The sequence below is a fragment of the Diceros bicornis genome, chromosome 13 (assembly GCF_020826845.1).
Source record: "Diceros bicornis minor isolate mBicDic1 chromosome 13, mDicBic1.mat.cur, whole genome shotgun sequence".
In the NCBI taxonomy this organism is placed as follows: Eukaryota; Metazoa; Chordata; class Mammalia; order Perissodactyla; family Rhinocerotidae; genus Diceros; species Diceros bicornis.
This window is the reverse complement of record NC_080752.1, coordinates 5,456,831-5,482,283: the sequence shown is the minus strand read 5'-3', so window position 1 is coordinate 5,482,283 and position 25,453 is coordinate 5,456,831. Positions and strand designations below refer to the sequence as shown.

At 43.3% G+C, this 25,453-nt stretch overlaps 1 protein-coding gene across 1 annotated transcript; it reads right to left on the bottom strand.

Moving 5' to 3' along the window:
• On the bottom strand, nucleotides 1-20,906 carry YBX1 (Y-box binding protein 1). The gene is made up of 8 exons (XM_058552138.1): nucleotides 20,612-20,906; nucleotides 19,968-20,031; nucleotides 10,311-10,344; nucleotides 7,199-7,288; nucleotides 6,607-6,909; nucleotides 6,229-6,311; nucleotides 1,185-1,450; nucleotides 1-381 (listed from the first exon to the last, which is right to left on the bottom strand). Exons 1-7 carry the CDS (start codon nucleotides 20,775-20,777, stop codon nucleotides 1,216-1,218), a joined length of 975 nt encoding a protein of 324 aa, XP_058408121.1. The 5' UTR covers nucleotides 20,778-20,906; the 3' UTR covers nucleotides 1-381; nucleotides 1,185-1,215.
• Between the last annotated feature and the right edge of the window lie 4,547 nt (nucleotides 20,907-25,453).

The window sequence follows — 25,453 nt, the reverse complement described above, 5'->3', positions numbered from 1 at the left end:
GACAATTATTTAAGACCTTTATTAACAGGTGCTTGCAGTTTGTTGACTTTTTTGAAAAAATCAAGTTGTAAACTTTTATTACAAATTAAAAATGAGGTTCTTAAAAATCTCAACTTGACCAGATATGAAACAATTTAAAAACCTTTACAGGTGTATTGAGAAAAACCAGGCTTTTTTTTTTAAAAAACACGTTTGTCATTACCAAAAAGAGACATCTTTAGGTAAAAATAATAAAAACCCCATGCTGCATAGATAATGCAGATAGTTCTAGTTATCTGGTCAACAGGCAAAAAGCAAGCACTTAAGGTCTTCAGCTCCAATCTTTTGTTCATTTCTTATTGCTGGAATTTCATATTCATTTCTTCTTGTTGGATGACTAAACTGTAAAGAAAAAATAAAGATTATCTTGCATAACTCACTGCAATGTTCTTTTAGTATACTAAATTGCTCCAAATCACATTAGCTAAGTAGGGCAGGCACTAACGAATCTCACACTGGTTTATCCTGACAGTGATTTACAAAATGAGTGGACACTGCTATGTAACAAGCATGGTTTACTTGTACGTTCTGGATGACCTTCTGCCACCCACAAAATACTAGAGGGAAAAAACTTAAAGTATTACTGGCTGAAAATGATAATTCAAGAGCCTAAGAGACAATTACATGTCTCTCAGTATCAAGTAAAAGGCTGACAGCAAAGGAATCCCTTAATTTTGGAACTGATGATATGGATGTCAAAGCTGCCACTTTCCCCAAAGAGACTATGTGGGTCATCATCAATCCAGGTTATTAATTCTAGTAGCTACCCTACTTCTCTTTGAAAATGAAGAATAACAAAATGTAATTAACATACATATTAGGGTAAGGTTACCAAGCCTTTCCTCAGCTTACTGGTGAAATCACAAAATTCATTCAGAAAAGTTGACAAAAGGCTCTAACACTCAAGATATGATGTGAAGCTAGGCCTCCAGGTGTCAGAATTGAGGTGACTGAGAGGCAAAGCACGGCTCTGATACTTGCCATTACCAAGATGTAATATTTAGACGATTGTAAAATTAATTTGGGTGGCAGTCACTGAAAGTAAAAATGGCTTACCTTACCTGATGAACTGGCCTTTTTCTCTCGCATTAATGGATACCTCTCATAACCGCCCAGAGGCCTGAAGGCCACCTAGGTTTACTTACCCGGATGATGGTAGAGATGGTAAGCCGGCATTTACTCAGCCCCGCCCTGCTCAGCCTCGGGAGCGGACGAATTCTCAGCTGGTGGATCGGCTGCTTTAGTCTCTTTGCCATCTTGTGGTTTAGGGTTTTCCGGGCGTCTGCGTCGGTAGTTGAAGTTGCGGCGGTACCGACGTTGAGGGGGCTGCTGACCTTGGGTCTCATCTCCTTGATTTTCCTTATCTTCTTCATTGCCATCCTCTCTAGGCTGTCTTTGGCGAGGAGGGCCCCTGGAATGAACATTGCGCAAACTTGCAACGATAAAATCTTCTTTCTTTAACCCACCCACCAGTGTTCACACTTGGTTTACTTAAGTAAACACCATATCTGACCTTTCGTTTTAATCAAGTGGTCAGCAAGCAAATTAGCAGAAATGACAGATGAGGCTTGGTTCATATTTCACAAACTGTGATTTTGTACAAGGATTTGGAAGTGTGAACTGGAAGATGAGCATTTAAAACTGGTTTTAGGGCCGGCCCCGTGGCTCAGCGGTTAAGTGCGCGCGCTCCGCTGCTGGTGGCCCGGGTTTGGATCCTGGGCGCGCACCGACGTACCGCCTCTCCGGCCATGCTGATGCCGCATCCCATACATCAACTAGGATGTGCAGCTATGACATACAACTATCTACTGGGGCTTTGGGGGGGAAAAGATAAATAAACAAAATTTAAAAAAAAACAAAACAAAACTGGTTTTAATGAACTAGCAAACTTTTACTCATAGTATAATCTATTATGAAGCTAATCATGAAATGACTATAAAAGCCATCAACACTTTGATGTCATGTTTAAACATTTTAAAATGGGCTTTATGGTAACCACACTTGGGAACAAGTGCTAACCTTTACAGAGGAACACTTGCTAAAAAGGCAGAAAATCAAAACCAAAGAAAAGATGCCCTCTTCATATGAATGGAAGTACAGGGCAACCATTAAGTCATTAGGGAAATGCACATCAAAAACCATCAGATATAACTTCATTATCTACTAGGATGGCCATAACCAAAAGGCTGGGAAATAACCAGTGTTGGCGAGGATGTGGCGAAACTGGAATTCCTCATACATTGCTTGCAGGAATATAGAATGGCAGAGCAGCTTTGGAAAACAGTTTGGCAACTCCTCAAAACGTTAGAGTTACTCTGTAACCCAGCAATTCCACTCCTAGATCTACACCCAAGAGAATATCTGTTTTGTGAATCACTATAATATTTATAACAACAAAAAAGTGGACGGGGCCGGCCCCATGGCTTAGCGGTTAAGTGTGCACGCTCTGCTACTGGCGGCCCAGGTTCAGATCCCAGGCACGCACCGACGCACCACTTGTCCGGCCATGCTGAGGTGGTGTCCCACATACAGCAACTAGAAGGATGTGCAACTATGACATACAACTATCTACTGGGGCTTTGGGGAGAAAATGGGGAAAAAAAGGAGGAGGATTCGCATGGATGTTAGCTCAGGGCTGATCTTCTTCACAAAAGAAAGTGGAAACAATCCAAATGTCCATCAACTGATAAATGAACAAAATGTGATAATCATACAACAGAACATGATTTGGCCATAATAAGAAATCAAGTACCAATATATGCTACAACATGGATGAACCTTAAAAATAGGCTAAGTGAAAGAAGCCAGACACATAAAGAAGCTGCGTATTTTATGATTCCATTTATATGGTATGTCCAAAAACGGCACATCCAGAGACAGAAAGTAGATTAGTGTAAGCACGGGGCTGGGGTAGAGTGGAACAGAAAGTGACTGCTAATGGATAAGGGGTTGGGGGGGGTGAGGAAAATGTCTAGAATTAGTGGTAATGGTTGCATAACTTTGTGAATATACTAAAAACCACTGAGTAGCACACTTAAAAAAGTTTAAGCGTTACATTCCAGCAATATATTATCTTCAATGGCCTGAAATTAAAGATATCAGGACCAAAGAAAGTATCATGACTTTTAACCACCAAGAAAAAGACACTAGGATTTCTTTTTCTGGTGATTATGTCAGAAAACATCCTCTATACATAATCACAACACCCCGGAAAGCCCCAGGAACACCAAGATTAATATCATGCCTTTTATACCTACCAGTCATCACAGGCTCTAACTCCCATTTAGATCTGTACATCCTATTTTTCACCTTCAAATTTTCCAATCCAACTACTCATCTCAACCCCTCCCCTCCTCCTGAAATCCCTTCCCCACATTTTTGGGAACTCACAGCCAAGCTTTGGCAAAATTGCTCTGGCTTTCTCCTGCAGACTTCAAGTGGTAGCTGCCCCATCCCCATCACTGTGGCTTCTTAGTCAATTCTCCTCATTTCTTTGTAAACCCCAAGCTTGCAAATCTCACGTGAGGCTATGTTCCGTTCACCATCCTTGCCCTGTTGTAGTTATCGTGACAGCCCCAAATAACCTGGGCTTTTAGATTCTTGACCTCCCATCCAGTTCTTGTTTCCTACCTGAGTTTTCTCAATTTCAAGCATTCCACTCTCCACTCGGCCCTTCCTATTTTTCTTTATTTCCACTAGGACCTATAATCCAGCGATCCTATCACCTAGCTGGTCCCTCATTCTTCCTTAACCCTTTCCTCCACTCCTTACCCAAGTATAAAGTCCGCCTTTAATCATTATAACCAACCCCAAACCTGGTATCTTCATCTGGACCAACAACTGCTGGTCAAATCCAACTCTCTCCCCAGTCGGAGCCTGCTACTCAAAATGGCTGGAAAAACACAACCATGCTGAGTGGACGCACTTTAAATTTGTGATTACTACTCTATTATTTGATTTTCCCTATCTTTCTTCCAGAAATAATTTCATGTCTTTGTCCCAAACTCCCTCTCTTACCTCTCCTTTTGACTGCACTAACACACCAGTGGCACATACACTCTGGCTTCTTACATATGAAATGCCCATGGTTCCTAGCAAAAGGCCAACCCCTACTTGTGGACAGAACCCCACCCCAACTGAAGACAGTTCCAGCAGTCACTTTCCTGCCAACCGTCCTCTTATACTGCATTTTTCAGCCTACAAATATACCCTCATTTCCCATAAACAAGAACCCTTTCTTGACGCCACTTTTCCGTTATGGCATCTCATTCGTCTCCTTTTCAGCAAAACTCCTGCTCTGCCTGTCTCAGATCTCTCAATTTGCTCTTGGACCTATACCAATCAGGATTTCACCCCACACATCAGAGGCAGTATGTGTCATCTACTACTCATCTGAACAAAAAAATTCCTGGCTAAAGTTTGGAAACCCCTGCATTCATTGATAGAATCATTGTAAATTTTAAGGCAATTATATGTCACCGTAGGAATTACCTGGCACTGTCAATTCTATCCATTCAAATGAAAACTATTAAGTCTAACTTAAACCAAAAGGCAAACAGTAAACCTGAAACACTCAACAACAAAAACTCATGTGCTATTTTTAAGAACACCAAGGAAACTACTAGGCAGAAAATTTAAGCAGCTCTACAGTGTAACAAAAAGGTAAACTAAGGATTCTGCTGTTGGCATCCATGGATGTAATGGATAAACTGCCATGAAAGCTAAACTTTAAAAACATTTGGCACTGTTTAAAAAATGGTATTGTTTGCAATACTTCAACAAGGTATCTATGTCTATGTTTAAAACAGTTTGAACCACAGTTCAGCTCAAGATCAACAAAGCCCAACAATCTGTCAGCATCAAAAATAATCTTCCTTACTGAACAGCGAAGACTGCATCTATCTCAACATCCAGCAAACAGCTAACACAATCTCCTGGTGGCATGAGAATTAGAAGGCTCCAATTTTACTGAACACCAGCTAGGACTCCAGCTCCTTTTCATGAATTAAAAACTTAAGACAGAACGTACACATCAACGAAAATAAGAAAAAATACATTCTAGACACCAGCTACTGCAAAACTCCACACACATATACTGATGTAAGTAATATAATCTCGATTGGGTTCCCTAATTCCTAAAGCTTCAGTGAGTGCTCATTTTTGGTAAAGTATACAGCACTTGTAGTTAGAAACCTCCTCTCTTCATCAATGAATTTTGAAGACTTCTGTGTTGTATTTGAGTTACTTTTATAGTAAGGAACTCGTTTCTTAAACCTTATTTGGGTATCTACAGTGAAGGCTGCTATGTAAGCGATTATCAGCTAAGAAGAGTTATTCCTGTAATGGATTCCTGAATATACTACCTGTTAATGTTAGGGATCACACCTGGAGCCTCAATGCTCTGATATAAGACCCTTAAAGGAAGTAATTGTCACACTATTCTATCCTATCAGTGTGGGACTGGGAACACTGCCTCAAGGTGTACTACATTTATGTACTAAACATGTCTGCCTCATGGAGCTCTTCCCCAACTACTCTATACTCTAATTTTAAATTAAACACCTTCTGTTAAAAAGGATTCTCTAATACTCAAGCACGTAGGCTGGTTGTTTAAGGCTAGTCTGGAACTGAGTTTCTTTTTTCCAAAATGTAAATTCCTAACCGAGTGATTTCATTAAGCAACTTTAGGGTGTCAAAGAAAAAGGACATACTTACATTGAGAAATGTTTAACGAAAAATTATGCCATCTCAGAGATAAAAACGTTGATTCTTCATTTATGATATAGTGCAGTTCAGATACTCCTAATGCTTAAAAGATTACTTTTATCTTTCCCCTCGCAATGAAGCAGGTCTTAAATATAATACGGTTTAACCAATTCTCTTACCTGTTTCAAGGACAGAAAATTTGAAATTCCATACCCTCATCAGAGGGAGGGGAGAGGGAAAAAAAAAACAACTGTATAAAGTAGACCTCATCTACACAAGCTGTTTTTAACCAGTGCCAGCAAAGATGTTGCAAAGATGTTGCAAAGAACAAAGTCTAAAAGATAACTGACTTCAGGTTCACCTTAGGCACCTGACTAAAGAAAATGTGTGTTAACAGATAAATGACTCAAAAAGACTGCAGGAGAAGCGTGATGCTGCTGAGTCCTAACATATGCTTGAGAAATCTTTTAATAAAAACCATACCTGCGGAATCGTGGTCTATAACCTCGATACATATTCTGCCTCACTGGTCTACCTTGTTCTCCTGCACCCTGGTTGTCAGCACCCTGAAAAGACAATGGACATCCAGCCAACTGGATCAGAACATTAGAGTAAAAACCCAACCAGACAAATCCAAAGTCAAAATACAGGAGTTAAAAGTAAATAAACAGATCCATCTAATAACTGTGATTATACTATAAATTATTAATTTTCTGGGTTTTATTAAAAACCAAAAAGTGCTTCTAGTTATGATTAATAGCTCCACACAGAGGAAGATACCTAGAAAATGTTTAAAAATGCAGTCCTATCAAAAGTTATCACATGCTGTTGTTGATCCTTATACTTTTTGGTGAAACTTACCTCCATCACTTCTCCTTGCACAGGAGGGTTGGAATACTGTGGTCGACGCCCGTAGGGTCTCCGCATGTAGTAAGGTGGGAACCGTCGCCTGCGGTAGGGCCGGCGCTGTTGGGCCTGGCCTTCGGGAGCACTCTCTGATCCCTCATTCTTTTCCCCACTCTCACTGTTCTGGTAATTCTGCTGGTAATTGCGTGGAGGACCCCTGCGACGTGGATAGCGTCTATAATGGTTACGGTCTGCTGCATATTTACTGCCTTGCACTGGAACTCCACCAGGGCCTGTAACATTTGCTGCCTCCGCACCCTACAAAAGCCATCACATACTGCCAGTGACAAGCGAATTAAGTACACTTAAAATTTACACAAATCAAAGAGTCTATGTGGCCAGGGGTGCATAGAAATGATTAACTATCAGTTCCTCACTGTTCTGAAGAGATCGCCCTCTAACTGCAGCCTGCGCATTAGGTTTGATGCACCTGTATTCATGTAGTCACCTGACCCATCCATCCACATTAGAGCCACCATCCTCATGGATGAGATCTCCACAATATTTCCATACTGAAGTCAAACCTTTACACAAAAAGCATCCTCACCTTTTCTCCTTCAACAACATCAAACTCCACAGTCTCTCCATCTCCTACACTGCGAAGGTACTTCCTGGGGTTATTCTTCTTTATGGCAGTCTAGTAATATCACATTCCAAAAATAGATTAACAGGGGAGAATAATGTGCTTTTTCATTTAAAATGTACCAGAGTCAATATTATTTTAGCTTGGATATACACTTAAAATTAGCTTTAAATAAGACCAAATTGTCAATAAATTTAGGAAAACAGGGACCAATGCTACCCCCAACCTCAACCAAAATACTCCAATCTTACAAGGCCCCAGCATTTTACCACTATTTTCCAAACTAAAACAAGTAATTTAATGCTCAACACAGACACAACAATATATATTTTTAAAAACTGCTTTTTGCAAAAGCATTATGTGTAGCTTTGAACAAAACGAGGATATCCATTTATCCCCCAAAGACTGCACTTAATAGTAGAAGCTAGCCCCACACAGGGCCAGTTTAGATGACAGGCGAGTTTAGGTTTGCATGCTTCAAAGCTGACCAAACCAACTTTGTCCCTGTGGTACCATATCAAACTCAATTACAAATGTCAACCAAAATCCCTTCCAACCTGTCTGTGATAATACTTCAATGGAAGTGCAATTCACATGTATTAACTATGTCACGTTTTATATTTTCTGACTGCACAGGGCGGCTGCTTATTACCTCCCCAAAATACAATAAATCTCATTGTTACTTGTTCTCTAGACTGCTACAACAGAGTAAAAGCGGAAGAATAACACCTCACATCTGTGTGTAATACTTCTGCTAAGTTCTTCCATACATTACTATTCCATCTCATTATGACAGATGATGTGAGGTATTATTACTCCTTTTTTACTGATAATAAAACAGGCTTTTAAAAGTTAGGTGACTTGCCCAAGGTCACACAGCTAGTAAGCGGCCGAGTATGGACTTTTCTAAATCCAGGTCTTGGGACTTCAAATCCCATGTTCATTCTACTACATCTCAGCAGTATTCATTACAGGATCACTCATGCATTTCCATTCCAGAGGGGGCAGGACAACCAACAAATCTGAAGCCAATTAAGCTAAGTTGCCCAGAACTCCAGTCTCCTTGTTACACCACTAAGACCTGAGCATCCAAAGTCCCAAGAAACAACTATATGTTGAAACCACTCCCAAAATAAAGAGGAAAGCATATTGGTGACACCTTGTGGGTCAGTACAAGTGTGTGACATGCGTTTAGCCAAATAATTGATCTCATCTGTCATCTAAACCGTCACAAAGTTTTCATACCTTTCATATACGGCCAACTCTCAATTACCTGCAGTCATAGGGGATAGCAGAAGGATGGATAATCAAAATCCCCAAACTCTTATTTCAGTCAGCATCTTCAATGCCCTCCCCCAAACCCCCCAAATCCTTTAGTGTTGCTGACAGGCAGCAAGACTGACAAGCCTTGCTGTCTCTTGTTCCTAAGTCTGCATATACCTTTGAAAATCAGAAGGGAAGTAAGGAACAGGCAAAAACTGGTATTCAATTTTATAAAACAAACATTTGTCTTAAAATAACCTTGTCTGAGCAGCCCTATAATTATGTTTAGGATTTAAATGTTCCCATACTTATATCTGTCCCTGTGGTTATCTGCTAGGGTTTTGGATATACTAGAAATTGACCTGGCTTCCCCCTCGACTGCCACTGAGCACTGTATAGGACACTTGAGAGAGCTGCAAAGCACCAACCCAAGACAGCCCTTCCTAAGAAGTATGCTGCCATCCAAGCTCACACCTGCCTGAATAAAGGCACAGTGTGGACATTGCCTTTATGTCTTCTGATGTCTGGATTACAGTATTAAAAAAGTGGTCAAAAAGTTGTAATTTTCCCTACAAGTTGACAATATTTCAACAGTCTTATTAAAAAAACCGCAGAGCAGAAGTACACACATACAGACGTGTTTTTCCTACCCACTGCATATCTGTGAAGGTAATTAAGTCCAATGGGGCCTAAGATAATAAGTTTGAGATATTAGCGTTCATTTGGCAATGGCTTACTTTAACAATAAATTCCTTAACACTCAAGCATTTTTCAAAATATTTTCCTTAAATGGTACTTGAGGAGAAAGTTCAGCAAGTAGTAACTATCCTATGTTAGTTTCTTCCTCTCAAAACACTAAAGCCAATCTAAAAATTATTTAAGGAGTAACTGCCAACTTTGATACACTGCCTTTTCACTTAACCATATACTGGCGAGGATTTCTAATTTTCCAAGCCAGCCGAAATTCTCCAAAGGTAAAAACATCTTACCCATTCAAAGTGCTTTAGAGGGCTGGCCCCGTGGCTTAGCAGTTAAGTGCGCGCGCTCTGCTACTGGCAGCCCGGGTTCGGATCTCGGGCGTGCACTGATGCACCGCTTCTCTGGCCATGCTGAGGCCGTGTCTCACATACAGCAACTAGAAGGATGTGCATCTATGACATACAACTATCTACTGGGGCTTTGGGGGGAAAAAAAAGGAGGATTGGCAATAGATGTTGGCTCAGAGCCGGTCTTCCAGCAAAAAAAGAGGAGGATTAGCACGGATGTTAGCTCAGGGCTGATCTTCCTTACAAAAAAAAAGTGCTTTAAAATAAAGAGAAGAACCTATGCTACTTTGCTGGTTTTCTAGCATTCATTTCATATTGATGTTTTGTGGCTTTGTCCTATTTCCTCCACGGTTACTGTGATTTGTCCTTACTATAGAGGTAAACCTAACAGCATTTGAAAACATCTTGTCAAAGTTTCTGTGTATTTATAGCAATAGTTCAAGTTTAGGTTAATGGAAGTTTTCTGTTCATCTGAAATTAGGTTTGAAAATTTAGTCCAATGAGTTAAGCAGATTCAACATTTTAAAAAGCTAAAACTATTAATAAAATACCAATTTGAAACACCTATTTTAATTAAGTAAACTGCCAATACAATGTTTCAATGTATACATTTAAGCATGCTACCACTCTTTCTGTAGGAACTAAATAAACTGCTTGGGAGGTGGACTTAAAAACATTTCTGCCAGGAATAATAGTTGAGAACACAACCACCCTTTTCTTCTCACAAGCCTTGAGCCAGAAGTGTAAACATCCACACAAACACTCACCTGGTGTACAAATACATCTTCCTTGGTGTCATTCCTGCAAGACAGAACCAAGTTGAACAAGTTAGAAAATGGAATATATTTCATGCTGCCAAAGATTAAGAATACACTTGGTCCTTTGTGCATTTCCCCCCTATTTTTCCTACTGTTATACAGACTTTCTGGCTGCCAACCAGGATTTAGGAAATCACAAAATTAAACAGAACAACAAAAACAAAACTAGTAAGCCATCAGGATTTCTGCTTTAAAGACTAAGCTGTTGTCAACAGTTGTAACCTTACTACCTATAGAAGGATAAAAAAAAGTCTAAGATAGCAAAAGTGTGACCTAACAGCCATCAGGAGGGTAAAAGCGACTAGCAACATATTATTTTGTCACTCCTTATCTTTTTATTTCCTCCATTAATTACTAGCTTCCTTCTTCATTTCATCCTCAAGCATTTCCTCACCACCATTTTCAATTCCCAACTCTTCATGAGATCATAAAAGTGACCACTAAAAAACCCTATAGAATGTACAACACCAGGAGTGAGCCCTAATGTAAACTACAGACTTTGGGTGATAATGACATGTCAATTTAGATTGCAACAAACCCATCACTTTGGTGTAGGATCATAGGGGACACCATGTGGGTGGGGGCATGTGGTATATGGGAACTCTTATCTTCTGCTCAATTTTGCCATGAACCTAAAACTGCTCTTAAAAATAAAGTACTAATTTATAAAAAGAAAGAAAGAAAAGACCATAATGAAGTACAAACACGGACACCACCAATACCCACATCATTCATGTGGCAAGCATTGTACTTCAGGGTTATAAAAGGAATATTAGAAAATGTACCAAACTACTTATCTAGTCAGGACAATCTTAAAAATAGTACAAAGTAGGCAATACACAAGATAATGCCACCCCCTGGAAAACAGCTTAGGGAGATGTTTTGTAGGACACAGACACGTGGAAACCAACACAGCTCACTAATGACGTCACACCAGACAACACAGTACTCATTTATTCTGTTAACACTAAACCAGCCTACTAGGGAATATCACAGCCAAAATGTAAATCAATTTTAGGAAGAAATTTGACAACTCAAAAAATGCAGTGTTAGCCAAGATAAAATACTATGCTTTGGATGCATTACACTGATCTAGTTGCAACTTATTAAATGACTACCCAGAAACTCAAGGCACTGCTAACATAAAACCCAATTTTTAGTCCTCATTCTACTGCTAACAGCTGTGTAACCCTGAGAAGCTGCCTCCTCCTCACTGAATCTTTTTCTTCATCTGCAAAATGGGAAAAACTAAACACAGCCGCTTATGTTATTGAGGGTTTAAGTCCCAGCTACTGTGCTGGGGGCTTTATCTATATCACTCAATCCTCACAATCCTGAGGCAGGTGTTATTATTAAGCCCCCATTCTACAAACTAGGAAAATGAAGTGTGTGGTCATTTGCTCACAGTGTTAGAGTTTGACTCTACAGGCTCAAAAAGGGACCAGTTTGGAAATCTTTACATTTTAGCTTTAGAGGTAGATCACAGCATATGGTCTCTCCAATATGTGAAGACAACCACAAAGAACAAGCATCCCTATCCTTGCCTGCAGTACACACAGTTATTCCATAATCAGACCACAGGGCTCTGCTACATATCCCTCCACACAACCCTTTAAAAATGTAAAAACCATTCTCAGCTCACAAGCCATACAAAACCAGCCGTGAGCGGTAGTTTGTTGACCCCTGATCTATAGTTAATACTGGAAACAATGCACGCCATGGTCACTAGAGATCTTACCAAACAGGGAAAAGTAGCAATTAAAATAGGCTGACCAAAACAGTTCATCAAGAAGCAAGTTGTGGGGCCGGCCCAGTGGTGTAGCGGTTAAGCGCGCGCACTCCGCTTCGGCGGCCGGGGGGTTTGCAGGTTCGGACCCCGGGCACGCACTGACGCACTGCTTGCCACGCCATGCTGTGGCGGCGTCCCATATAAAGCAGAGGAAGGTGAGCACGGATGTTAGCCCAGAGCCAGTCTTCCTCAGCAAAAAGGGGAGGATTGGCGTCAGATGTTAGCTCAGGGCTAATCTTCCGCTCTCTCTCTCTCTCTCTCTCTCTCTCACACACACACACACACACACACACACACACACACACACACACACACACAAAGCAGCAAGTTGGAACCTTTAGCTACTATGAATGCAATGGGAGGGAATAGAGGCAGTCCTAGCACTGCACCTCACCTTCTGTGGTACATCCTGAGAACCAAGAGGCACAATTCTGCCTCCACCATACTCTACTGAGGGTAGAAGGTTACAGACAGGGCAGACTAGTTTATGAGCACCTTCCCACTGGACGCAAGCAAGTCATCAAGGACAGACAACTGTCACTCTTTCATCTAGCACCCAGCATTTTGTAGGAACATGGTGGGTGCTCAATTAAATTTTTATTATTTTGTGTGTGTGTGTGTGTGTGTGTGTGTGTGTGAGAGAGGAAGATCAGCCCTGAGCTAACATCTATTGCCAATCCTCCTCCTCTTTCTTTTTCCCCCAAAGCCCCAGTAGATAGTTGTATGTCATAGTTGCACATCCTTCTGGTTGCTGTACGTGGGACGCCACCTCAGCACGGCCGGAGAAGCAGTGTGTCGGTGCGCACCTGGGATCCGAACCCGGGCCGCCAGTAGCGGAGCGTGCGCACTTAAGGGCTAAGCCACAGGGCCGGCCCATCAATTAAATTTTTAAAATATTTACTGAGTGCCTACTATTCACTTACTACTAGGCCAGCTTTTCAAATTAAAATGGTCACTTCTTACTTTCCTAAAATCTATTCTTTCATATTATTCCATCTTATGAGTTCTTCCAAAATCTGCCACAAGCCGCTGGGCCTATAATGAAAGGATGACACATCCAAAGACCTCATTCATTCCTTTAATAAAGCTGAATACAGTCATGTGTGGCATAACAACATTTCAGTCAAAGATGGACTGCATACACAACCACATATACGACAGTGGTCCCATAAGATTAGGACCATACAGCCTAGGCGTGTAGTAGGCAATACCACCTAGGTTTGTGTAAGTACACTCTATGTTCACACAACGACGAAATCACCTTAATGATGCATTTCTCAGAACGTATCCCTGTCTTAAGCGACATATCACTGTTATTTACTTGTGCTAGCTAGCTAGCCACTATGCTAAGCACCAGAAATAAAAATAAGACATGACCTATCCCCAAGGATTTCAATCTAGAAGGCCACCACCATTCAACCCAGTGCAGCAGCTGAATTACCAAATATGGTTTTCTGCATATCATATTATGTTAAGCCATACTAATCAGAGGGGGGGGGCAGGTGGTATATAAAGCAGTGGTTTAGCACTTCTTACTACAACCACTGGAGCCAGAATTGGAATCCTCGCTATCCCATTAGTACTTACATGATCTTAGGCAAGTTGCCTTACTTGTTAAGTGGGGCTAACAGCACTTACCTATTAAATGTTCACTAATTATTTTTTTTAAACCCAGTGAAGGCCACACTATAATCCAATGTAAGCCTATCCATACTGCTGCCACTTCAAACAGTTATTTTACTTGCAGTGTGATGTCCAGAACAGCTGTCCAATAGAAATAAAATACAAGCCAAATATCTAAGCTCATTTTCTAGTAGCCATAATAAGTAAAAACAGGTAAAATTATTTCAACATCTATAATATTAAAACTGAAGTATTTTACATTTCTGAAAATTAGATTCACATACTCAAGCTGTTCAAAAAGTGGTTCAAAACAAACACTAAATTATCAGTTTTAAGATACTAATTAGAATTAAAAATTCAGTTTTTCAGGTGCACTGGCCAAATTTCAAGTGCTCAGACATGTGTCTGATGGCTACTATGTTGGACAGCATGGGTCTACAATATCCCGTGTCATTCCATGTATCACACACCAGTACTCCCAGTCTCCTGCAGCCAAGTGTACTCTTCCTGCTGTACTCTACTCTACCTCTTGTTAATAAGGACATTATACTACTGTCAATTTTTTAAGGAAAAACACACTTGGGGGGGCCAGCCCCGTGGCTTAGCAGTTAAGTGTGCTCGCTTCACTACTGGCGGCCCAGGTTCAGATCCTGGGCGCGCACTGACACACCGCTTGTCTGGCCATGCTGAGGTGGCGTCCCACATGCAGCAACTAGAAGGATGTGCAACTATGACATACAACTATCTACTGGGGCTTTGGGGAAAAAAAGGAGGAGGACTGGCAACAGATGTTAGCTCAGGGCCCGTCTTCCTCGGCAAAGAGGAGGATTGCACGGATGTTAGCTCAGGGCTGATCTTCCTCAAAAAAAAAACCACACTTGGCAGGTTTTCTCACCTACCTAGAAATATGGCATTGTTCTTATTCACCCAATGAGGACACAGTTCTGACTTCAAGGAAAAAGGAGTCACATAGCAAGGGGCTGAAGAAAAAAGGGGATACTGTTAAAGAAAGAGGAAGAAACCCTGCTGGGATTTAAAGAAAATGGACATCTCTTCAAGAGTTCCTAATCTAGTACAAAGAAGGTAAAAACATGTAGCCAGCACTAACCTCCTCTATTACTAAATATATCCAGACTAAAAAGATATCCTTAAATTTTAGGATAAGTTCTTAGCCAATCCACAGCATTGCCTCAAGCGAGACCTACCACACGTAGGCTCATCCATCCACAACTGAGTGCTCTTACGCTATTACCTTGTTGCAGACTGCCACACCAAGCCATTCTAACAGCCTACCTTGCCCAACTGCATAAACGTATGATCCTATAATTATAAACACAAATTCCAGGATTTACTATCTATAGGCTCCAGAACCCAAGGCATCCATACACCAAGTCCGGAAGACGGCTCTAAGATCACAAACTCCGCTTACCTTTTTTCCTCTATTGAACACTCCTCACACCCACCAGACATACTCTCATTTCTTACACTCTTTCCTACCATTCTATCTTAGGTGAACTAGACTGTAGACGGTTCCAAAGGCCAAGACTGGAGCATAGGAAACTCAGCAACCACTGACCCAGTACTAGGGAAACAGAAGGTGAACACACTAGTTCTCTATTCTAGGAGATTTTAAGATGAAAAGATTTTACATATCAGTGATTTGGTGAACATAGATGACTTCCAGCCAACTTACGATCAGTGGCTAACATAACCAGCATATAAATTCAATCCTAAAGTGCCCAAGTCATTGTCTTAAGACTTGGACCCAGTTCTGAAAAAGCCAACCAATACATAGTGCTTTTTTAAGACTGCCAGTGACACATCATGACTTGGGGACTACTAAAGTACCTTTTTATGCCTCCTTCCTCCCCCATTCCTTCCTTAGTACTACACCACCGAGTCTTTAAGCCTTCCCCAGTGTGACAGCATTTAGTCAATTACGTTGTAGATGACCCATGACATCTATGACTTAGATCAGTCTGACTTTAACAGCCCAAGAGACTCGGCGATCATCTTTCCACAGGTCTACAAACTTTAAAGAACCAGATAGTATTTTAGGCTTTGCATATTCTTTTTTTTAACAACCCTTTAAAAAGGCAAAACCCATTCTCAAATCGCAAGCCACATAAAAACAGAAGTAAAAAGATTCAGAAGTGAGATATAGGTCTAAGGTTCCCTCCTCCTTTAATTCTTTAATTGCCTCCCAATATTAGCTATTAAGCAAGTCCTTTAATTAGTAAAGCCACTCTAGACGATGAACTGGAACTATCAGAGCAACCCCTAACTACGTGAAATAGGCAGTGAGAAGTAGAAAGCTTTTCAAATCTGGGGAACTAGCAGTCAGCACATAAGAGCTTCAGTGACATGCTGGAAATCTTTCAACAGCTAAGACTATCCACCCTAAGAAATTATCCGTAACAATGTGGACAACAATCAATTTGAAGATGACCAGGGTCTACTTTCAGAGACAGTATAATATTAGGTAGTGAACACAAACTCCAGAGTCAGAAAACTGAGTTCAAACCTTACCTCCGCAAGGCACTCACTACGCTTCCTGGGGCAAGCTTACCCAACCTCTCGGTGCCTCAGACCAGCACCCACACATAAGGTCTTGAGGATTACGTGAATTCGTTCACTTAGAGCATTTACAACAATGCCTGGCACACGTACTTGATTAACATTAGCTACTTTTACCACCATGTGTGAAAGGAAATCACCTTTATCAGTTATATACACATGGAATCCCCAAAAGGGCGGCCTCCCCCGAAAGGGAGACTGAACTTGACAGCCATGACTAAGTATTTTTGTAACGAGGGATAGCTAAGCCTTTCCCTGGCTTGGCTTATTACACATCTTCCTAAACCATGGGTAATAAACTCAAATGCATATACAGAGGTCAAGCAGGAAGAGAAGTCAACAACAGGAGAACACTAAGCCTGACAAACTGTGGTAAAAAAGAGAATGTGTGGCCCATTTAGAAGTGGTAATAATACTCATGGCCAGCTGATGTTTATTTAGATGGGACTACAGGCCCCAAAGCTAAATGTCAGACCTTAAAAAAAAAAAAGATAATCTGGATATTTTTGGTGTTATCTCCTGAATTTTAAACGTTAGTGACCAATTCCTATTCTTTTTAAGACATTGTATTGTCCAAACAAAACACCTGGGGGTAGATTTAACTAGTAGGCCACCAGTTTGTGATCTCTGCTCTATTTGAGTCTCTTTGCTCCAAATTCCTTGCCCCCCCCAAAACCTCAGAATGATTAATTTAGCATTTTAAGTACTCTGGAGAACAGAAAAGTACTCCTCTTCTGGTCACTATAAAAGATACATGCCCCATTGAAATGTGAAGTTGTTACTGATTCATGCCAACCTTTCATGAATCTGGTGAGCATGGATTAATCCTCAACAGCTGGAAGCAAAAGACAAAATCCGGTTTCCAGGTTTAAAAAGCAGAGAATCAAACCCCCAAACCACTAACCCCTGTGGCATCCTTCCAGGGACATATTCAATAGTAATTTGGGGGGGGGGGGGCGCTAATAAACCCCCTCTAGTCACATAATCCAATTACCTTTTGCAGACGCAGGACACAAAGGAATGACAATGAATTTCTTAAAATTCCTAGATTACATAGCCTAAGAAAATAAAGCCAAAATTTTCGCTGTGTTAAAAAGCCCTATGCTCTTATTTAGCACCTTTTGCACAATAAAACTACCAAAAGAAAATTCTTTAAAAAACAATTCTACCAGGGCTGTAACAATTATTACAGGTAATAATTTAGACTGAAATAAATGTTTACAATGAAAATACATTTCTGTGAAGGCAAGAAATTTACATTAAAAAATCTACTTTAATTAAAAAACTCTTAAAAACCTAGAATATATAACTCATAGAATCACAACCTTAAAATTAGTGTCACAGTAATCATCCCAAACATTGCATCTTCTCCTTTATAAGAGACATACCCACCCCCCTTCCCAGCCACCCCCCTTTCAGGAGAGCTTGGTGCCTCCAGCCCTGTCTCCATACTGAACCAACTGCTAGCTTCCAGAACTGTAGTTCTTTTCCCTTAATCAAGGGAATCAATACATTTTCCCTTAATCAAGGCAAACTTCTCCTGGACTTAATTGCCATCAGATTTTACTGTATCTTAATTCAAAAACTCTCAAGATTACGGAAACGACCAGTTTAGAAATATAAAGCACATCTGAACAAGTAAACGTGACAGACCAGTTGAGGTTAGGACAGTCCGAACAAAGGATCATCAAAAGCCAATTTAAATTTAAGTTTAACTTGCCCTGGAAGATGACCAACTGAGTTGATTGCAAGCCAGAACAAAGATATTCAAGGAATGGTACCTCACAGAATAAAAACGGAATACGTAAGGAACTATTCTTATCAGGAATATCATCAACTATTCGCTTCAAAAATATTATAACCTATGTCCATTTAACTAAATGCAGCAAAACAGAAGGCACATACTACACTTTTTAAATCATAAATAAACTACAATCTAACCACTGAAAAAGCTGCAAGTTACAGACCCTTCCAACGTGCACACCAGCAACATCCTATCATATTGGGTCAAGGATTAAATGCAATGGTTTTCAAAGTATGGTTCACAAGTCATAATCACCTGGAATTCTTGTTAAAAATGTACCCCAAACCCAGTGAATCCAAGCTAGGAAGGCAGAATTCAGGAATTTGCACTTTTAACATCTTTTTGAGGTAAGCACACTTAAATTTGAAAACCACTGGTTTAAGGGTTAGGCCAGGAAGGAGAATCAGAGTAAGATGGTAATACTAACTGACACTAACCATCAATCAACTAAAAAGTGGCCAAATATAAGCACCAAAGTGTTCCTTTTGTTCCCAACTAACAACTCATTATCAAAAATCATGAAAAACGTAGCTTTGGGCTTGTCACAAAAGTAGACACTGTAAGAACAGATGGAAAATTCCTAAAGATTCTGGAAGAAACAAAATGTTTCCCCATAACTGCAAACGCAGAAAACAGGCCATCAAATGCTTACAATTGCTTTTCCTTTAATACTTCATGGTTGAATAACGAACAGTTTTCATCAGCCAATTATGCCTGTCTTTAAGCTTGATCTTGCCCATTTGGTTTCCTGCAGCAGTTATGCATTTCACAAACATTTGGTATTACTACTTAGCCTTGTTCTTTCAAACATCTAGTTGTTTAATGCCTTCTAAAGTAAGGACAGAAGAAGGAAAACGCTGACACGGCGGTATCACACCTGTAGGGCCCACAGTGTTACTACCAGCACACACGGTGCTCTGCACCGTGTAACTGCTACCAGCCCTGGCAGCCATCTTGAAAACGGTGCCCGGCTCACAAGGGAGACACCGAGGAGTACTGGGAGTCTGCTGCGCATCGCCATCACTGCTACAACCAGTTCTAAGGATTAATCCCACACACGTAGCTGTAGCTTCGCATTCATATAGGAAGAACGACGTTATCACGGAGGAAGGCCACTCTAATAATCTACAGCCAAAGCTTTAAAATTCACATAACAGGACTTTAAAACAAGAATTAGAAAAAATAAAAATTGAGAGAAGAAAAGGCCATTTTCTTCCAGATGTAATACTCTACGAGGAAATAAAAACAACTCTGTTGTCAAAGTAGTCCTAACATGAAATTTATCTGAGGCATTCAAGACAGCATATACACAAACGTTAAAACAAAGGCAGTGTAACTTGATGGTCACGGTGACGAGATTCCACATACTTGTACCGTCAAATCACGTTACCTCCAAAGGGGAACAGGCTATAATCAACCTATATACTAATTAGTGAGTCACATTTTCTAACACCAATTTTAATAACGCATAAAACGATGACGAAGATAAAAACGGGGTGGGCCCAGGCCTAACAGAACTATATTAAATCTTCGTTTCCTCCGTTTGCCCTGTTAGAAGGCTCACTCACTCCACTCGCCTTTTAAATTGCTTTGTACCATAAGAAGCCTTTTAAGCTACAGATGAGCACTTAGCTGCAAAACAAAGACAATCTCCAGATCACTAATCCCTTCAGTCATCAAAGGAAACAAAAATCACACTAACTACACCAGAAGTGGCAACCTCACGCCTGCTCACCATCCCCAGCCCGCAAAGCCTCCAGACGGGGCACAGCATGCAGATGGAGGACCGAGGCTTCAGCGGCCGTCAGCTCACCTGTTGATGAAACCATATCCGTTCCTTACATTGAACCATTTTACTGTTCCCAAAACCTTCGTTGCTGGAGAGAGGGGGGAAAGAAAAAACCCGACGATTACCAGGCAGCCTTTTTTTGAACCGCCACGCTTCGGCATCCGGTCCCTCCCGCGCTCCCCGCCGCCCGACAGCCTGCTCCGCTCGGGGCGCGCCGGCCCCGCGCACGTGGGTGAGCCGAGGCCGCGCGGCCGGCAGCCCGGGGCCGACGCCGGGCAAGTGAGGAAGGGGAAGCGGCCCGGCCCACCCGGCCTGCGTAGGCGGCGCCGCGCCCTCCGGGCGCACGCGGAAGCAGCGGGTGGGGACGAACAACGGCGAGCGGGCCGAGCGCACGCGGCCGGCGGGCGCCCAGCGGAGGACCCCGCCGCACACGCGGCCGGGCGCGCGGCCGCCCGGGGGAGGGGCGGGGGCGCGGGGGCGGCGCGCGGCCGCCGGGCACGCGGACCGGGCGGGAGGGCCGGCGTCCGCGAGGGCGCGGGGGGCTGGGGGAGGGGCGGCCGCGCGCCGCCGACTCGGTCCCCGGCCGCGCGCCGGCTCGCCCCGCTCGGGTAACGGTTCCGCCGCCAGGCGGCCCTCCGGCCCCACCCCCGTCCCCGCGCGGCCCTCACCGATGACCTTCTTGTCCCCGCCGGCAGGCGCCGCCGATGTGAGGCCGCCCGGGCCACCGCTCCCTGCGCCGCTGCCCGTGGTGCCGGGCTTGGTGTCGGCAGCGCTGAGGGCGGGGGCGGCGGGGGGGGCGGTAGGCGGCTGCTGGGTCTCGGCCTCGCTGCTCATGGTTGCGGTGATGGTGACTGGGGCCGGCTGCGGCAGCTGCGGCTCCTCCCGGGGTGTGATGGTAACTAGGCCGGCGGCGGCGGTGGGGCTGCTCAGGGCTCTCTGGGGTCCGCTCTCCGCTCCCGCTACCGATCGAACTAGCGAGAATGGCGGGACGGGCGGGATAAGCCCTGCGATCGACCCGCCCTAATCATCGTTCACTGGCCAACAGTACTGTCAATCTCACCACCTGACCCCAATTCCTGACTCCTACTGGCTGATACTTTATCACTCCTCCACTCTCATTGGCCCTTAGGCGGCTAATTCGGCCGACCTACAACCGTTCCTGCCTCCGCCGCCGCCATAGAGACCGGAACTAGAATTAGAGTAGAGTCACCACGAGAACCATAGAGTGCCCGAGAGGACGGGTAGAGAGAACGTGACTTTCACGAGGCTGCAGCCTGGGAGGGAGGGTCCCCCCGTCCAGGGTTGTGCCCTAGCCGAAAGAAAGGCACGGCGAGACGCTTGAGCCGCGACTACCCGGCCTGACCCGGGCGCTTGGAAGGGGGCCCGACTACCCCTCAGGCCCATGTGGAGAGAAGGCCTCCCTCCCTGCTCCAAATATGGTCCTTGTGACCTCAGACCATTACCGCGGATAGAGCCGCCTTTTCTACAATGGCCGTGTACTCGCGGCACAGCCGAGGGTTTCTGGAACAGACTTAACCGTATGCATTCAAAGAGCGTCCGTTTTCGGCGGAGCAGTCACCACGGAGGGACTACGCAGGCTCTCAGGCCGCCGCTGCTCAGCGTATTTAGGGTGGAGGGCTGGGGTGTACTCCATGGGGGCCTGCCTTCGGATCCATCTTACCAGGCATATAAGGACTTCTAGCTAAGTATTCATCTCCTTTTGTATTGCCCACAAATCAGATTTAATTTCAGCTCACATTTACTGAGCAATTGAGGCATTTTTCTTGCATTTTATCCTTACAACAACCCTGTGAAATAGGGATTACTGTCCACGTCTCACAAACGATTTATAATTGAGGCTGCCACCTGATGTAGCTCAAGTCCTCCACCTTCATTCGTCTTTACTAAGCTCTACTATCTGCTGGGAATGGACTAGTTCGCCAGTAGTTTCTGCCTTCTTAAATTCAGTCTAGAGATGAAGGCCGAAATTTAAAAACCAAACACTCTAAACACTCCAGCGCTGCAAAAGCACCAAGTATTTTGGGAGTGGAGGTGGGTGGAAGGTGGAGTGCTGACTCCAGGCACTTGCGGGTTTATGCAAAGGCTAGAAGCAAGAGGTGGGCAATGCAGGCAACGTAATCCAATAAAACGAGAATGAAGACACTGGATTATAGAGGTAGGCAGGGTCCGATTAGGAACATTTTATTTGAAATATGCCCTTATCCTAAGGGCAATAGTGAGAAGGGTAGAGTTGTAAGTAGGGAGTGGCATTTTTTTTTTTTTAATGGCTACAGAGTGGTGAATGGGTTGTAGAGGAGCAAAAACAGAAGTAGGGAAAAACGGAGGCGAGTGCAGTAGTCCTTACCCTATCAGTATCATCTAGGTCTGTCAATTCCACCTCCTAAAGTCCCTCTGAATCAGTCCTAAAAATCTCTAACTGCCAATCCAGAGCCTCTCCATTCCCACTGCCACTACTCTAGTGTAGGCTATCATCAGCTATGGCTTAGAGCACACCTCTGTACTGGCTACAGAGTAAACATTTTAAGCTTTGCAGGCCAGATGATTCTGTCTCAACCACTCAACTTTAGAGCCTGAAAGCAGCCACACACAGTCAGTAAACAAGTGCACCTGTGTTCCAAAAATTTTTATTTATGGACACTGAAATTTGAATTTCATATAATTTTTACATGTCACAAAATACTCTTCTTTAGATTTTTCTCAACTATAAACATTTAGAAACCATTCTTATTCTTAGTTCTTGAGCCATTGAAAAACTGGGAGTGAGATCTGGCCTGCCAAATGTAGTTTGCTGTGGCCACCTAGCCAGTCTCTCTACCTCTTACTCTAATATTCCCCCCCATAACACCCAGAGTGTTCCTTTGAAAAAATCTGATCATGACACTGTCTTTGTTAAAAATCTTTCAGTGACTACCACTACCCTTAGGATTGTCCAAATTCTTTAACGTGCTTTATAGGACTATGTGACTTCTCTATGCTTACCTCCCATTCTTCTTTCCCATTCCTTGTCCAACCTTCCAGGTGATCTTTTAGCCATTGCTTCCTTTGGGTGTCACCTCGTACTCCCTCTACTTAGAACACTCTCCTTCCTCCCTTCTTCTCCTGCTTGACTCTTCATCCTTTCGGTCCGGCCTCAGATGTTACTAGGCCAGGAGACCCTCCTATCCTAACACACTGTATTGCACTAATTAAATCTTCCCTGCCGGGCTGTGAGTTCCTGCAGCATCTAGCATAGTATCTGACACACAATATCTTAATAACATTTATTAAATGAATGACGGTGTAGAAAATGGATTGGAGAAGAAAGTACTGGCAGCAGAGAGGTCATCTGGGCAGCTGCACCAGTAATTCAGGTGAAAAATGCTTGCAGCAACAGTGTGTATGGAGAGAAATAGGTAGATTCTAGAGCTGCTATTCATCTGCTCCAGCTCCAAATGACTTTTGACTGTGAAGAAAATGTTTCCTCAGGGCCAGCCCCGTGGCTTAGCGGTTAAGTGAGCGCGCTCCACTGCTGGCGACCCGGGTTCGGATCCCAGGCGCGCACCGATGCACCACTTCTCTGGCCATGCTGAGGCCGCGTCCCACATACAGCAACTACAAGGATGTGCAGCTATGACACAACTATCTACTGGGGCTTTGGGGGGAAAAATAAATAAATAAATAAAATCTTTAAAAAAAAAAAAAAGTTTCCCCAAAAGGCACTTCTGGGCCAGCCCCGTGGCTTAGCGGTTGGGTGCGCACACTCCGCTGCTGGCAGCCCGGCTTCCGATCCCGGGCGCACACCGATGCACCGCTTGTCCGGCCATGCGGGGGCAGCGTCCCACATACAGCAACTAGAAGAATGTGCAACAATGACATACATCTATCTCCTGGGGCTTTGGGGAGAAAAAGGGGAAAAAAAGGAGGAGGACTGGCAATAGATGTTAGCTCAGGGCCGGTCTTCCTCAGCAAAAAGAGGAGGATTGGCACGGATGTTAGCTCAGGGCTGATCTTCCTCACAAAAAAAAAAAGGCAGTTCTGCTAACACTGAGGACATTTAAACACGTGCCCTATAGGCTTGAGAGCTTTTTCCCAAAGTGGAGTCACAAAGACAGAGAACAATAGCAGCAGCACCTCTGAGAATAAGTGAGCAACCTTCCCTAAGGAACTGCTTTGAAGGGATGGCTTCTCAAGCAGAAATATAAATTCTGTAACATTTGTTTTTAAAATGTTACTTAAAAGTATCATTGTCTACTCATCCAATTACTTCACTAACCTCTCCATGCTCAGTGAGCGTGAAGATGAGCCATTTAAGAAACTAGTTTCCAGGGCCGGCCCTGTGGCTTAGCGGTTAAGTGTACACGCTCCGCTACTGGCGGCCCAGGTTTGGATCCCGGGCGCGCAGCGACGCACCGCTTCTCCGGCCATGCTGAAGCCTCGTCCCACATACAGCAACTAGAAGGATGTGCAACCATGACATACAACTATCTACTGGGGCTTTGGGGAAAAAAAAGGAGGAGGATTGGCAATAGATGTTAGCTCAGAGCCGGTCTTCCCCAGCAAAAAGAGGAGGATTAGCACGGATGTTAGCTCAGGGCTGATCTTCCTCACACAAAAAAAGGGGGGGGCGGAATGTAGAGTTTCCTTGTAACCACATCTGTACCACTGCAGTGACGGCACTGAAGCACTAGAGGAGAAACAGTTCATGTCAAAATTCATCTCCTGTTCCAAGATGGGAGCTCTCCACTCCGTAGTTCTGCTAGTCCCCCTGCCACCCTGAGAGCTCACATTGCCCAGAATAATAAGACAACTCCAGTGCCTGCCTTTAAGTGATGTGAAAGGCAAGGAGGTTCATTCCCATATCTCCTTTGCAAAATAACTTTCACCTCGTCCCCCATCTCTAATAGACTCTGGCCCAAGAACATAGTTCCCTCTTCCTGGAAAGCCCTCCCCACCCTTATCTCCTGGCTAATTCCAACCGATCTGTCAATACTTACCTGTAATGTTACCTCTTCCTCTCACTCCCAGTCTCTCCACTCCGCTCCTATAGCATCTTGCACATACCATGCAACAAATATTTATTGAGCACTTACTAGGGACTGGATACTTACCTCTTCCAGGTGCTGGGGACACAGCAGAAAAACAACAACAAAAAAATTTCCTGCCCTCACAAGGGCTCCCATTCTATTACTCACCACATTGAATTGAAACTGTGCCTATCTCCTGTTACAAGCATGGGCCACATCTTACCCATCTTTGCAGTTCCAGTACCCAGGGATAGAGACTGGCATAGAATGCAGATGCCAAGTGTAACTGAATTCAATTAAAATGGCCCATCACAAGAATGTCAGCTCAGGATCCTAGCTGCTCATCCTCCTTCCTCTCTCTTTATAATTCCACCCTGTCTAGTCACCTGAAGATCTCCACTCCACTAGATCACAGTCCTTTCTTCACTGTGTCCCCTGAACCCAGTTTACTTAGCTACAGAGTTGCAATTATCTATACTGTAGGGC